The 11,866-nt window shown below is 40.5% G+C and overlaps 1 protein-coding gene and 1 long non-coding RNA gene across 2 annotated transcripts in view; one reads left to right on the top strand and one right to left on the bottom strand.

Moving 5' to 3' along the window:
- The window catches only part of LOC145875698 (uncharacterized), a 251,887-nt gene that overhangs the window by 159,353 nt on the left and 80,668 nt on the right, over positions 1 to 11,866 (top strand). The window lies entirely within an intron of this gene.
- Positions 3,182 to 9,342, bottom strand: LOC145875688 (NLR family CARD domain-containing protein 3). Its single transcript, XM_082971523.1, has 6 exons — positions 9,087 to 9,342; positions 6,947 to 7,090; positions 6,125 to 6,241; positions 5,737 to 5,821; positions 5,379 to 5,607; positions 3,182 to 4,992 (listed from the first exon to the last, which is right to left on the bottom strand). The coding sequence occupies exons 2-6, from the start codon at positions 7,072 to 7,074 to the stop codon at positions 3,197 to 3,199; spliced, it is 2,355 nt and encodes a 784-aa protein (XP_082827649.1). The 5' UTR covers positions 7,075 to 7,090; positions 9,087 to 9,342; the 3' UTR covers positions 3,182 to 3,196.

Genomic DNA, 11,866 nt, shown 5'->3' with positions numbered 1-11,866 from the left:
CCCTCTCACCAGGCTTGAATATGACTCTCACAACATTAACATATGTAGAGTATCTCAGCAGCATGGGATGTTAGGTGAGAAGGACATCTCCAATAAGAATTCCTATTGTAAACTATCTAGGGTTATGACAATAGGGTATTAACTTCAGATGAAATGATTATAGGTTTCTGTTATTGAATCAGGATAAACCATCCCATGCATTAAATTAAAACAATTAATGACTCCACCAAGGCAACATACATAATGTTCCATATGTGTATTAAAACATTTTCAAACACAAATACATGTTCAGACACAACATCAAAAGAAAAAAAAAATAATAATAAACCCCAATGAGTCGTGCACAACCCGTGTCCAAATTAAGCACCTCACATTGTGGTTACTCACGACTTGGTAGATATTCCCTCAGCGAAGTATGGCAGTTCCATGCAGGTTTCCTCACCAAGTCCAAGGCAGCACAGCGACCCATGCAGACAGTACTCCTTAGTAACCGATATCCCCATGGCAACACGAACTCGTTAAACTTCCCAAGCAATTATCTCCCGGTGTCACACGATGCTAGGCTAACCTCTAGCTGGCTAATACCTCCACGACGAGTCGGTAGATTCAGTCTTTACAAAAGTTTTAACGAAATTATAACAACTCTTTTATTAAATAAAACATGTATTTCCCTTCATGTCTTAGTAGCTATGGGTTTTGTTGTAGTTCTGTCATCTTCTTTTATAATTTTTCTTCACCAACCGTCCTGAGGTAAAACGTCCATCCTTTCATCAACGTCTTTTTCCCTCCCGTTAACCAGGTCAACTCCCATTGGCCACAACTTAACAAGCGACCTTATTGGTCAAAACTTAAACTTCAAAGTAAAACAAACTATTCACTTATACATTTAAATAAATATTTCTTCAAAAAGCATAATGCATTAACAACATTACAGTTTAGGAGCAATTCAATCATCTTTTAAATATAATACCAATTAATTATAACAAATGAACTCAATACTTGGTTCAAACAAGAGTATTACACAAACATACAGTCAATAATACAGTAGAAAAATAAGTCTATATACAATGTGAGCAAATGAAGTGAAATAAGGGAGGTAAAGGCAAAAAAAGGCCATGGTGGCAAAGTAAATACAATATAGCAAGTAAAACACTGGAATGGTAGATATGCAGTGTAAGAAAGTGCAAAGTAGAAATAATGGGGTGCAAAGGAGCTAAATAAATAATTACAGTAGGGGAAGAGGTAGTTGGGCTAAATTATAGATGGGCTATGTACAGGGGCAGTAATCAATGAGCTGCTCTGACAGCTGGTGCTTAAAGCTAGTGAGGGAGATAAGTGTTTCCAGTTTTAGAGATTTTTGTAGTTCGTTCCAGTCATTGGCAGCAGAGAACTGGAAGAAGAGGCGGCCGAAGGAGGAATTGGCTTTGGGGGTGACCAGGGAGATATACCTGCTGGAGTGCGTGCTACAGGTGGGTGCTGCTACGGTGACCAGTGAGCGGAGATAAGGGGGGACTTTACCTAGCAGGGTCTTGTAGATGACCTGGAGCCAGTGGGTTTAGCGACGAGTATGAAGCGAGGGCCAACCAACGAGAGCGTACAGGTCGCAGTGGTGGGTAGTATATGGGGCTTTGGTGACAAAACGGATGGCACTGTGATAGACTGCATCCAATTTATTGAGTAGGGTATTGGAGGCTATTTTGTAAATGACATCGCCGAAGTCGAGAATCGGTAGGATGGTCAGTTTTATAAGGGTATGTTTGACAGCATGAGTGAAGGATGCTATGTTGCGAAATAGGAAGCCAATTCTAGATTTAATTTTGGATTGGAGATGCTTATAGTGAGTCTGGAAGGAGAGTTTACAGTCTAACCAGACACCCAGGTATTTGTAGTTGTCCACATATTCTAAGTCAGAACCTTCCAGAGTAGTGATGCTGGACAGGCGGGCAGGTGCGGACAGCTATCGGTTGAAGAGCATTTAGTTTTACTTGCATTTAAGAGCAGTTGGAGGCCACGGAAGGAGAGTTGTATGGCATTGAAGCTCGTCTGGAGGTTAGTTAACACAGTGTCCAAAGAAGGGCCAGAAGTATACAGAATAACACCAATAACAGAGGGGGTCTGATCTTTGTGCCTCTGTAAATTTCTCATTCATCATCATTAACGATTCATTCATGATTATTCATAATCATGGTAGCATCTACATGAATGTAGAAGTGTTCAGAAACATCTTCTATTCTTACTGACAATACAAGTGAAGTGATTCCAAAATGACAGGACATTATTCACCATTCAGTTTCTATTAGGAAAAACATAATTCAAAACACAACCAAGTCAAACTGCAAATGCATTCAACAAGTTTGTAGAATCACAAGCTTGATGTTATCACTGCAGGCATGGAACATGGGACTAAATACTAAACTTATGACAACTTTAATACAACATAAGTGAATTTGTCCGAATATGTAAAACTTTTTCAAATGGGAGAACTAAATACATAAAGTGCTTTCCTTTCTTAACAGTAACACAGCTATGTATGAAAATACCCTCAAATAAAAGGTGACATTCTGTACTGTCTCCTAATATGAAACATTCGATCTCAAATCCAAAATGCTGGAGCATAGCACCACATTTAAAACTGTAGGCTTCACTGTCCAAACACATATGGTGTGGACTATGTGTGTCTGGTAAACACATGTGGATCTGGTGAACAGTTATCACTTGTTGACCAACTACAGGAATACTGACCTCAGAGTCTCCAGTTTACAGTGTGGATCCTCCAGTACAGCAGAGAGCAGCTCCACTCCTGAATCCTTCAGGTCATTGTTACTCAGGTCCAGCTCTCTCAGGTGTGAGGGGTTTGACTTCAGAGCTGAGACCAGAGAAGAACAGCCTTTCTCTGTGACTCCACAGCCTGACAGCCTGCAACGAGATCATCATGACTTCACAAACACACTGTTTAGTTAACACCAGTAGTGTTGAAGGACAATGGAAGATGCATTTGGTTTATTCTCTCAAACAACATATAGATTCATCTCCCATCTCCTTGAATTGTATGGTCATATTGTTATACTATTGTCAAAATCAATGCATTTTTTCAATATGTTTTTCAATATAATATTATATACATATTATAATACATATTTTTCCTAAACTGAATATTTCTTCCTGATGAATACTTCTTATATGTCATTTTATGTACTCACAGAACAGCTCTGGAGGCTTTGAACACTGGCAGCAGCCTCAGAAGACCTTTCTCTGATCTGGAGTATTTCTTCAGGTCAAACACATCCAGCTCCTTTTCTGAAGTCAGCAACACAAAGACCAGAGCTGACCACTGTGCAGGTGACAGGTTGGGTTTTGAGAGACTTCCTGAGCTCAGGTAGCTTTGGATCTCCTCCACTAGAGAATGGTCATTCAGTTCATTCAGACAGTGGAACAGATTAATGCTCCTCTCTGGAGAGGGATTCTCCCTGATCTTCTCCTTGATGTACTTGACTGTCTCTTCATGGCTCTGTGAGCTGCTTCTTGTCTTTGTCAGTAGACCTCGTAAGTGCTTCTGATTGGACTCCAGTGAGAGTCCCAGAAGGAAGCGGAGGAAAAGGTCCAGGTTTCCCATCTCACTGTGTAAGGCTTTATCCACAGCACTCTTGTAGAAAGAAACTTTAGGCTTGTCTCTGAACATCACAGAAAGGTTCCTGGACGTTGATTGCGGTTCGGCCATTAGATTCTCATTGTTGTTGATGAATGAGAGGAACACATATACAGCAGCCAGAAACTCCTGAATGCTCAGATGCACGAAGCAGTACACCTTGTCTTGGTACAGAACACATTCCTCTTTAAAGAGCTGTGTGCACAATCCTGAGTACACAGAGGCTTCATTGACATCAATGCCAGCCTCTTTCAGGTCTTTTTCATAGAAAATCAGATTGCCCTTCACTAGCTGTTGAAAAGCCAGTTTTCCCAGTGACAGAATGCTCTCTTTATTCCAGTGTGGACCTGTCTCTTCTTTCCCAAGATACTTTTCATTCTTCTGTTTGGTATGAAACACCACAAGGTGTGTGTACATCTCAGTCAGAGTCTTGGGCATCTCTTCTGTCTTATGTTTCAGCATGTGTTCGAGGACTGTTGCAGAAATCCAACAGAAGACTGGAATGTGGCACATGATGTGGAGGCTCCTTGATGTCTTTATGTGTGAGATGATTCTGCTGGCCAGGTCCTCATCACTGAATCTCTTCCTGAAGTACTCCTCCTTCTGTGGGTCATTGAACCCTCGTACCTCTGTCACCTGGTCAACACACCCTGAAGGGATCGTATTGGCTGCTGCAGGTCGGGTAGTTATCCAGAGGAGAGCAGAGGGAAGCAGATTTCCCTCGATGAGATTTGTCAGCAGAACATCCACTGAGGTTGACTCTGTGACGTCACAACAGATCTTGTTCTTCTGGAAGTCTAGGGGCAGTCGGCACTCATCCAGACCATCAAAGATGAACACAACTTTGTACTTGTCGTAGTTGGAGATTCTTGATTGTTTGGTTTCCATTGAGAAGTGATTGAGAAGTTCAATCAAAGTGTGTTTGTCCCCTTTCATCAAATTCAGCTCCCGAAAAGGGAATGAAAACACAAATTGAACATCCTGATTGGCTTTTCCTTCAGCCCAATCCAGAATGAACTTCTGCACAGAGACTGTTTTTCCAATGCCAGCGACTCCCTTTGTCAGCACAGTTCTGATACGTTTGTCTTGTCCAGTTAAGGGTTTGAAGATGTCGTTACATTTGATTGCAGTCTCTGGTCTTGCATGTTTCCTGGTTGTTGTCTCAATCTGTCTCAGCTCATGTTCATTATTGACCTCTCCTGTTCCACCCTCTGTGATGTAGAGCTCTGTGTAGATCTTATTGAGAAGTGTTGGGTTTCCTTGTTTAGCGATCCCCTCAAATACACATTGAAACTTCTTCTTTAGATTAGATTTGAGTTCACGTTGGCAAATCACAGCAAGCTCATCTGAATGAAGAAATAACACAGAGGATATTAATATTACGTCTGTTTTAATGTCTACAGTATTGAAGGACTGTTAAAGTTTTAAAATAATAATTTATTCTCTTAAGTGACTGTATAAATGTATCAATGTTTTCTTAATGCATTACAGACTGGTGTGACTGATTATATTATTATTGGTGTTATTGATGGTATTATTAATGTTGTCTCTCTCTCTCTCTCTCTCTAAATTAATCACCACATCACATCCCTTCTGCTACTTGATGAGGTCACAAGGTGTTGTGTTAAGGCTGCTACAATATCATTGAGTTACACAGCTACTTTAGCTGGACTTTAGCCACAGCTTTTAAATGTTATAAAACAGCATTCAACATGAGGCAGACAGATCTTACATTTCTCCAGTGTGTCAGCAAGCTCCTTCCGGTTCATTTTCCTCAGGACGTGCAGTGTGATCTTCAGAGCCCCCTCTCTGGCACTGCTCTCCTGCTTCTCATCTTCAGCATCCACCACTTCCTCATCCTGCTTCTGACTCTCAAAGCCTTCTGGGAGTTCAGGACCAAGAATCCTCTTGAACATCTTCAGCTCGTTCTTCACAAATGTCATCATTTTCTCTTCAAGCAACTAAAATAAATCAAGTAAATAAGTTAAGCAAGAGAAGAAATGCTTTCTCATTAACACAATAATGAATAATTGACAGATCAACTTTACTTGAAGTAAACAAAAACAAATGTTCATAACAGGACCACATACACTGAATATAGAGTCCAGGTCTGTTTGATGACTCTGGGAAGACTGACCACTGAGAATCTCTGACTCTGATCTATCCTGTTGGTTTCTGTGGACAAAACATGAGATTACAGTACACACACACACACACACACACACACACACACACACACACACACACACACACACACACACACACACACACACACACACACACACACACACACACACCACACACACACACACACACACACACACACACACACACACTGTTTTAGGACTATGAAAATGGACTAAAGGATTAGTCTATGGATTATGAAAACAACAAAAAGAAATGTGAAAATGGGAGAGGAGAAATGACTAGAGACAGTGTTGTTTAACTCACTGACCATGACCCATGAGTTCTTCTTACCTTTGTTCAGTAGAAAAGTCTCCCTCTCTAAAGTATATAGGTTCAAACATAGACTGGTCACTCTTCATGGACACACAGCTGGGTACAGGGGAGGCTGGTCTCTCCTGCTTGATTGGTCTTCAACACAACAGAGACAAACATCACATCTCTCATCTACTCTGATCTCAGATGGGGAAACATATGAAGAGTTCCAAAACGCAACATATCACTTTACAGAAATGAGCTTTTATTGTTTAAAGAAATTATGTATTAATTATTACATCTCTCACAGACAAGGATTTGTTTAAAATCTGTCACTTGATGGTTTCATTTCAGAGAGACAAAAATCATGTTTTTTTATGCAAAATGCTATATATCTCCCTCACTCTCAAATGAGACCGACCAGCTCATTTTGGTAATTAACTAAATAACTACATATATAGTGATTTTGGTTTATGTCAGTTTAATTGTTTGTTATGGTAGAAGTTGTTATTTTATGATTGTAAGTGATACAATTAACTAGTAATTCTCAGTAATTACTACTTTAGTAAGGAATAACACATTTTTTTCAGCACTACTGCAGTTGCTAAATAATTCCAATAGATGGGAACATAAGACCACAATGACATTTCAGAATATTAGTTTAGTTTTCTCCCTGGATCCACCACCACTCCCCACGCTTCCTGCAGAACCCCTGCAGTACCTCCGCAGACCCCGGATTGAGAACCCCTGATTTAGCAGATGCTCTTATCCAGAGAGATTTACAGTAAGTGCATTCACCTTAAGATAGCTAATTATTTAGGAAATAAACTAAATCAATTCTTCATAAAATTGTCATCTTACCGCTTAGCTTTGGTGTCATGTCCCCCAGAGAGACGCATTTTAGAGGCAGGGCCCCCCTCCTCTATCTCCCAAGAGAGACTCATTTTAGAGGCAGAGCCCCCCTCCTCTCTCTCCCCAGAGAGACTCATTTTAGAGCACTGACCCCTGTAAACAGAGATCCAGCATGTTGGTTGTGGTTAACACAGTGACAACTAAACAGAGATCCAGCATGTTGGTTGTGGTCAACACAGTGACAATTAAACAGAGATCCAGCATGTTGGTTGTGGTTAACACAGTGACAACTAAACAGAGATCCAGCATGTTGGTTGTGGTCAACACAGTAACAACTCAACAGAGATCCAGCATGTTGGTTGTGGTTAACACAGTGACAACTAAACAGAGATCCAGCATGTTGGTTGTGGTTAACACAGTGACAACTAAACAGAGATCCAGCATGTTGGTTGTGGTTAACACAGTGACAACTAAACAGAGATCCAACATGTTGGTTGTGGTCAACACAGTGACAACTAAACAGAGATCCAGCATGTTGGTTGTGGTCAACACAGTGACTAATTCTTGAATGTCAATTGTTCTCATTCATTCATTATCTCTTTGAGAAATATATTTTTAACAACTTTCTCTTTTACTTCACTACATTCATAAAGAAAATTATGTACTTTTTACTCCATACATTTTCCCTGACACCCAAAAGTACTTGTTACATGTTGAATGCTTAGCAGGACAGAAAACGGTCCAATTTGAACACTTATCAAGAGAACATCCCTACTGTCTCTGATCTGGAGGACTCACTAAACAGAGAACATCCCTGGTCATCCCTACTGCCTCTGATCTGGAGGACTCACTAAACAGAGAACATCCCTGGTCATCCCTACTTGCCTCTGATCTGGAGGACTCACTAAACAGAGAACATCCCTGGTCATCCCTACTGTCTCTGATCTGGAGGACTCACTAAACAGAGAACATCCCTGGTCATCCCTACTGCCTCTGATCTGAAGGACTCACTAAACAGAGAACATCCCTGGTCATCCCTGCCTCTGATCTGGAGGACTCACTAAACACAAATGCTTCATTTTTAAATGATGTCTGAGTGTTGGAGTGTGACCCTGGCTATCCGTAAATTAAAATAACAAGAAAATTGTGCCGTCTGGTTTGCTTAATAAAAGGAATTTTAAATTATCACTCCTTTACTTTTACTATTGATGCTTAAGTATATTTTAGCAATTACATTTACTTTTGATACTTAATTATATTTGAAACCAAATACTTTGACTTTTACTGAAGAAGTATTTTACTGGGTGACTTTCACTTTTACTTGAGTCATTTTCTATAAAGGTATCTTTACTTTTACTCCAGTATGAGAATTGAGTACTTTTTCCACCACTGTTCTAACGTTCTAGAGACATATGAGCCACAGTTTCAACAGACATTTTGTAACTGCGTGGGCTACAAAGTTACTTTCAATTTCATATAAGGAAATAAAGCAACGGCCACTGGGTGAATTCGTTTTGCATTGCCCGGCTCCCCGGGTGCGCAGAGTTTACGCATTTTAGACCATTCCATTGTTCCTTAAAATAAAACTCCACTCACCTGTAGCACCGGGCCATGCAAAACGAACTTCCCACTGTCGCAGGGCACTGAGACACAGAGTTCTAAACCCAGACGCGTTTCTTCAAGACATCTCTCTTACGTTATTTTAGCTAAACATATAATTTACTCGTAACCACGTTTAGCTGTGTTTTTTCCTCCAAAACGTGAGTTACTGTAGGACTTTAATAATTGTTAACAGGCCTACAAACCCAAAAGGTTTTAATTTGAGAATGTTAATTTGTATGTCTCAAATATTAAACTGTCTTAAATATTTAATGATTAGTTGAATCAGGTGTGTAAGTGCTGGTAAGAACAAAATGATTGAGAAACCCTGAGATAAACATAAAACCATATAATGTAAAAGCTCCTCCACCATCTTTACCAGACGTTTTACTGATAACATGTAGACCTACTGATTAGTTTCCACTTTGAAAACTGCTGTCTGTCAGCAACTCAGCTCAAGTAGCAGTTCTACTAACTAGTAATATCTCATTCCTAGTATTCATTCTCTTACTCTGTCCATTAGAATAAATTAATGTTCAGAAATACTTACTTTATTTTTCAATAATCTCCATATAGTGTCTTCTGCTCTGTCGTCTCAAAATGGATCCTGAACAAAAGAACAACTTTACTTTCGGTTTCAATCAGCCGTCTCCCCACCCTGAAAATAAAGTGTTTTATTGGTATCATCCACTAGATGGCAGTAAACACCTGCTGAACCTAGACTTTACAACAATGTGTTCTGTTTTATACAGGCAGTGTCCCAGAGGAGGAGTGCTGATCTAGGATCAGGTCCCCCTCTCCATGTAATCTGATTCATTATGATCTAAGATCAGGCCCTCCTCTCCATGTAGTCTGATTCATTATGATCTAGGATCAGGTCCCCCTCTCCATGTAATCTGATTCATTATGATCTAAGATCAGGCCCTCCTCTCCATGTAATCTGATTCATTATGATCTAGGATCAGGTCCCCCCTCTCCATGTAATCTGATTCATTATGGTCTAGGATCAGGTCCCTCCTCTCCATGTAATCTGATTCATTATGATCTAGGATCAGGTCCCCCCTCTCCATGTAATCTGATTCATTATGATCTAGGACCAGGTCCCCCTCTCCATGTAATCTGATTCATTATGATCTAGGATCAGGTCCCCCTCTCCATGTAATCTGATTCATTATGATCTAGGATCAGGTCCCCCCTCTCCATGTAATCTGATTCATTATGATCTAGGATCGGGTCCCCCCTCTCCATGTAATCTGATTCATTATGATCTAGGATCAGGTCCCCCCTCTCCATGTAATCTGATTCATTATGATCTAGGATCAGGTCCCTCCTCTCCATGTAATCTGATTCATTATGATCTAGGACCAGGTCCCCCTCTCCATGTAATCTGATTCATTATGATCTAGGATCAGGTCCTTCCTCTTCTTGAGAGAACTAATCCAAAATGAGTCGAACTAACCCAAAATTAGTCGAAAGGCTAAGGGATTCTCTTCCTGAGAAGAAGCTGACAGCCTTCAAACAGAGCAAAAAAAGTGGTCCCAGAAAATATGTCAAAATGAATAAAAAAAATGATACAGCTGTCTTTAATAAGATCAAACTGAACTAACTGCTATCTTGAAATGTTGAAAATTGTTTTTAAATCGCTCAGTCTTATCACTCAATATGAGTCAAAATCTGTCACTTCCAGGAGTGCTCATTTGTCAAAAATGAAAAAATGAAAAAAATAACAACTCACAGCTGTGTTAATAGACCCAACTCAAACATCTGCTATCTTGAAATGTCCAAAAAAGGTATTTAAATGGGCCTACCAGTAGGGCTGGGCGATATATCGATATAAAAAATATATCGATATATTTTAAATGTGATATGAAATTAGACCATTTCGCATATATCGATATAGTTGAAATTTGCGCTTTGATCCTTGCTCCAAGCAAGCTGCAGACCCGGAGCTCTCTGCGCTGCTCCCCGCGCCTCCTCTTTCATGCACAGAGGGCGGAGGGGCAGGAACAGACACTTCAACAAACATGGAGGAAGCAACAGCGTCTGCGGAGCGTTTTGACGAGGAATTGGTTAGTAAAAGAAAAAGCATTGGCTCAGTAATTTGGAGATGGTTCAGATTCAAAGTATCAGATGAGCAACAAAATCACGTTATATGTAGGCAGTGCCATAAAAAAAGTTACAGCCAGGGGTGGAAGCACTACAAATCTTTTTCAACACCTAAAACAGTGGCACAAACTGCAATACGAAGAGTGTGTGAAACTGCGCGCTGCAGAAGCCCCAGCCGCAAGCCGTCGACAACCCGAAAAAGCTCCAGCCCCGAAACAAAGCTCACTGCAAACTTCATTTTCCCGCAGTGTGCCTTTATGAAAAGAAAATTGGCAAGTGGTGTACTATAACTACAGCGGTGTCCTATCACATTGCTAAAGATATGGTCCCTGTTGCAACTGTGGAACAAGTCGGATTCAAAAAAGCTACTGAAAACTATGGACCCGAGATATGAGCTTCCCAACTACTTTACACGAGAAGCACTGCCACAAATGTCCACTGAAGTCAGGCAGAGCCTTGCTGACCGGCTCGCTAACGGGACCCATTTTGGCGTTGACCAGCGATATGTGGGTCGAGCAGGACAATGTGAGCCTTACATGAAGCGTGACATGTTCACTTCATTCAACGACTGGGGGAGATGAAAACAGCGTCGTGTCTCCAAAACAAGTTATTTCCCCCCAGGATCATACCGGTGAGCATATAGCTGAGGCCTCGCAGGACGCAAGCTGGGAAACTCCAAGAAAAGCATCCGGTTGCTATAACAACCGTCAACGGGAGCGACGTGGTCAGAGCGGTGGAGCTGAACGATGAGGATGCAGTGCTTCGGTCAGACTACACTTGGCTATTGGGGAGTGCAGTGTTTTAAGGAGTATTCACATATTTTACTTTAACCTGTTGGGGCTACAGGTTAGCAATGAACCCCGAGACGGGATTACTAACAAGGCTGGAAATTCAAAACATCAAAAATCTAATAATTTCAATTTCTCAAACAATCAACTATTTTACACAATTTAAAAGATAAACATCTCCTTAATCTAACCACATTGTTCGATTTTCAAAGAGGCTTTACGGCAAAAGCATAAAGTTAGATTATGTTAGGACAGTACATAGCCACAAAAGTACAAACATCCATTTTCAATTCAAGGTCAGGCGTCACCAAAAGCAGAAACCAGCTAGAATTATGCACTAACCTTTGACAATCTTCCTCAGATGACACTCCTAAGACATTATGTTATACAATACATGCATTTTTTGTTCCATCAAGTTCATATTTATATCCAAAAA

The sequence above is a fragment of the Salmo salar genome, unplaced genomic scaffold (assembly GCF_965601325.2).
Source record: "Salmo salar unplaced genomic scaffold, fSalSal1 ptg000306l, whole genome shotgun sequence".
NCBI lineage: Eukaryota > Metazoa > Chordata > Actinopteri > Salmoniformes > Salmonidae > Salmo > Salmo salar.
The sequence above is the reverse complement of the archived record's forward strand: the minus strand, read 5'-3'. Positions and strand labels throughout refer to the sequence as shown.

What these genes read in the sequence shown, in the direction of transcription:
- LOC145875688 (XM_082971523.1), bottom strand. Translation starts at nt 7,074, where the DNA reads ATGAGTCTCTCTGGGGAGAGAGAGGAGGGGGGCTCTGCCTCTAAAATG. An exon ending in ACCTGGACTCTATATTCAGT is followed by an intron (nt 5,608 to 5,736) that starts GTATGTGGTCCT and finishes GATTTATTTTAG; the next exon opens with TTGCTTGAAGAGAAAATGAT. An exon ending in TGCTGACACACTGGAGAAAT is followed by an intron (nt 4,993 to 5,378) that starts GTAAGATCTGTC and finishes TTCTTCATTCAG; the next exon opens with ATGAGCTTGCTGTGATTTGC.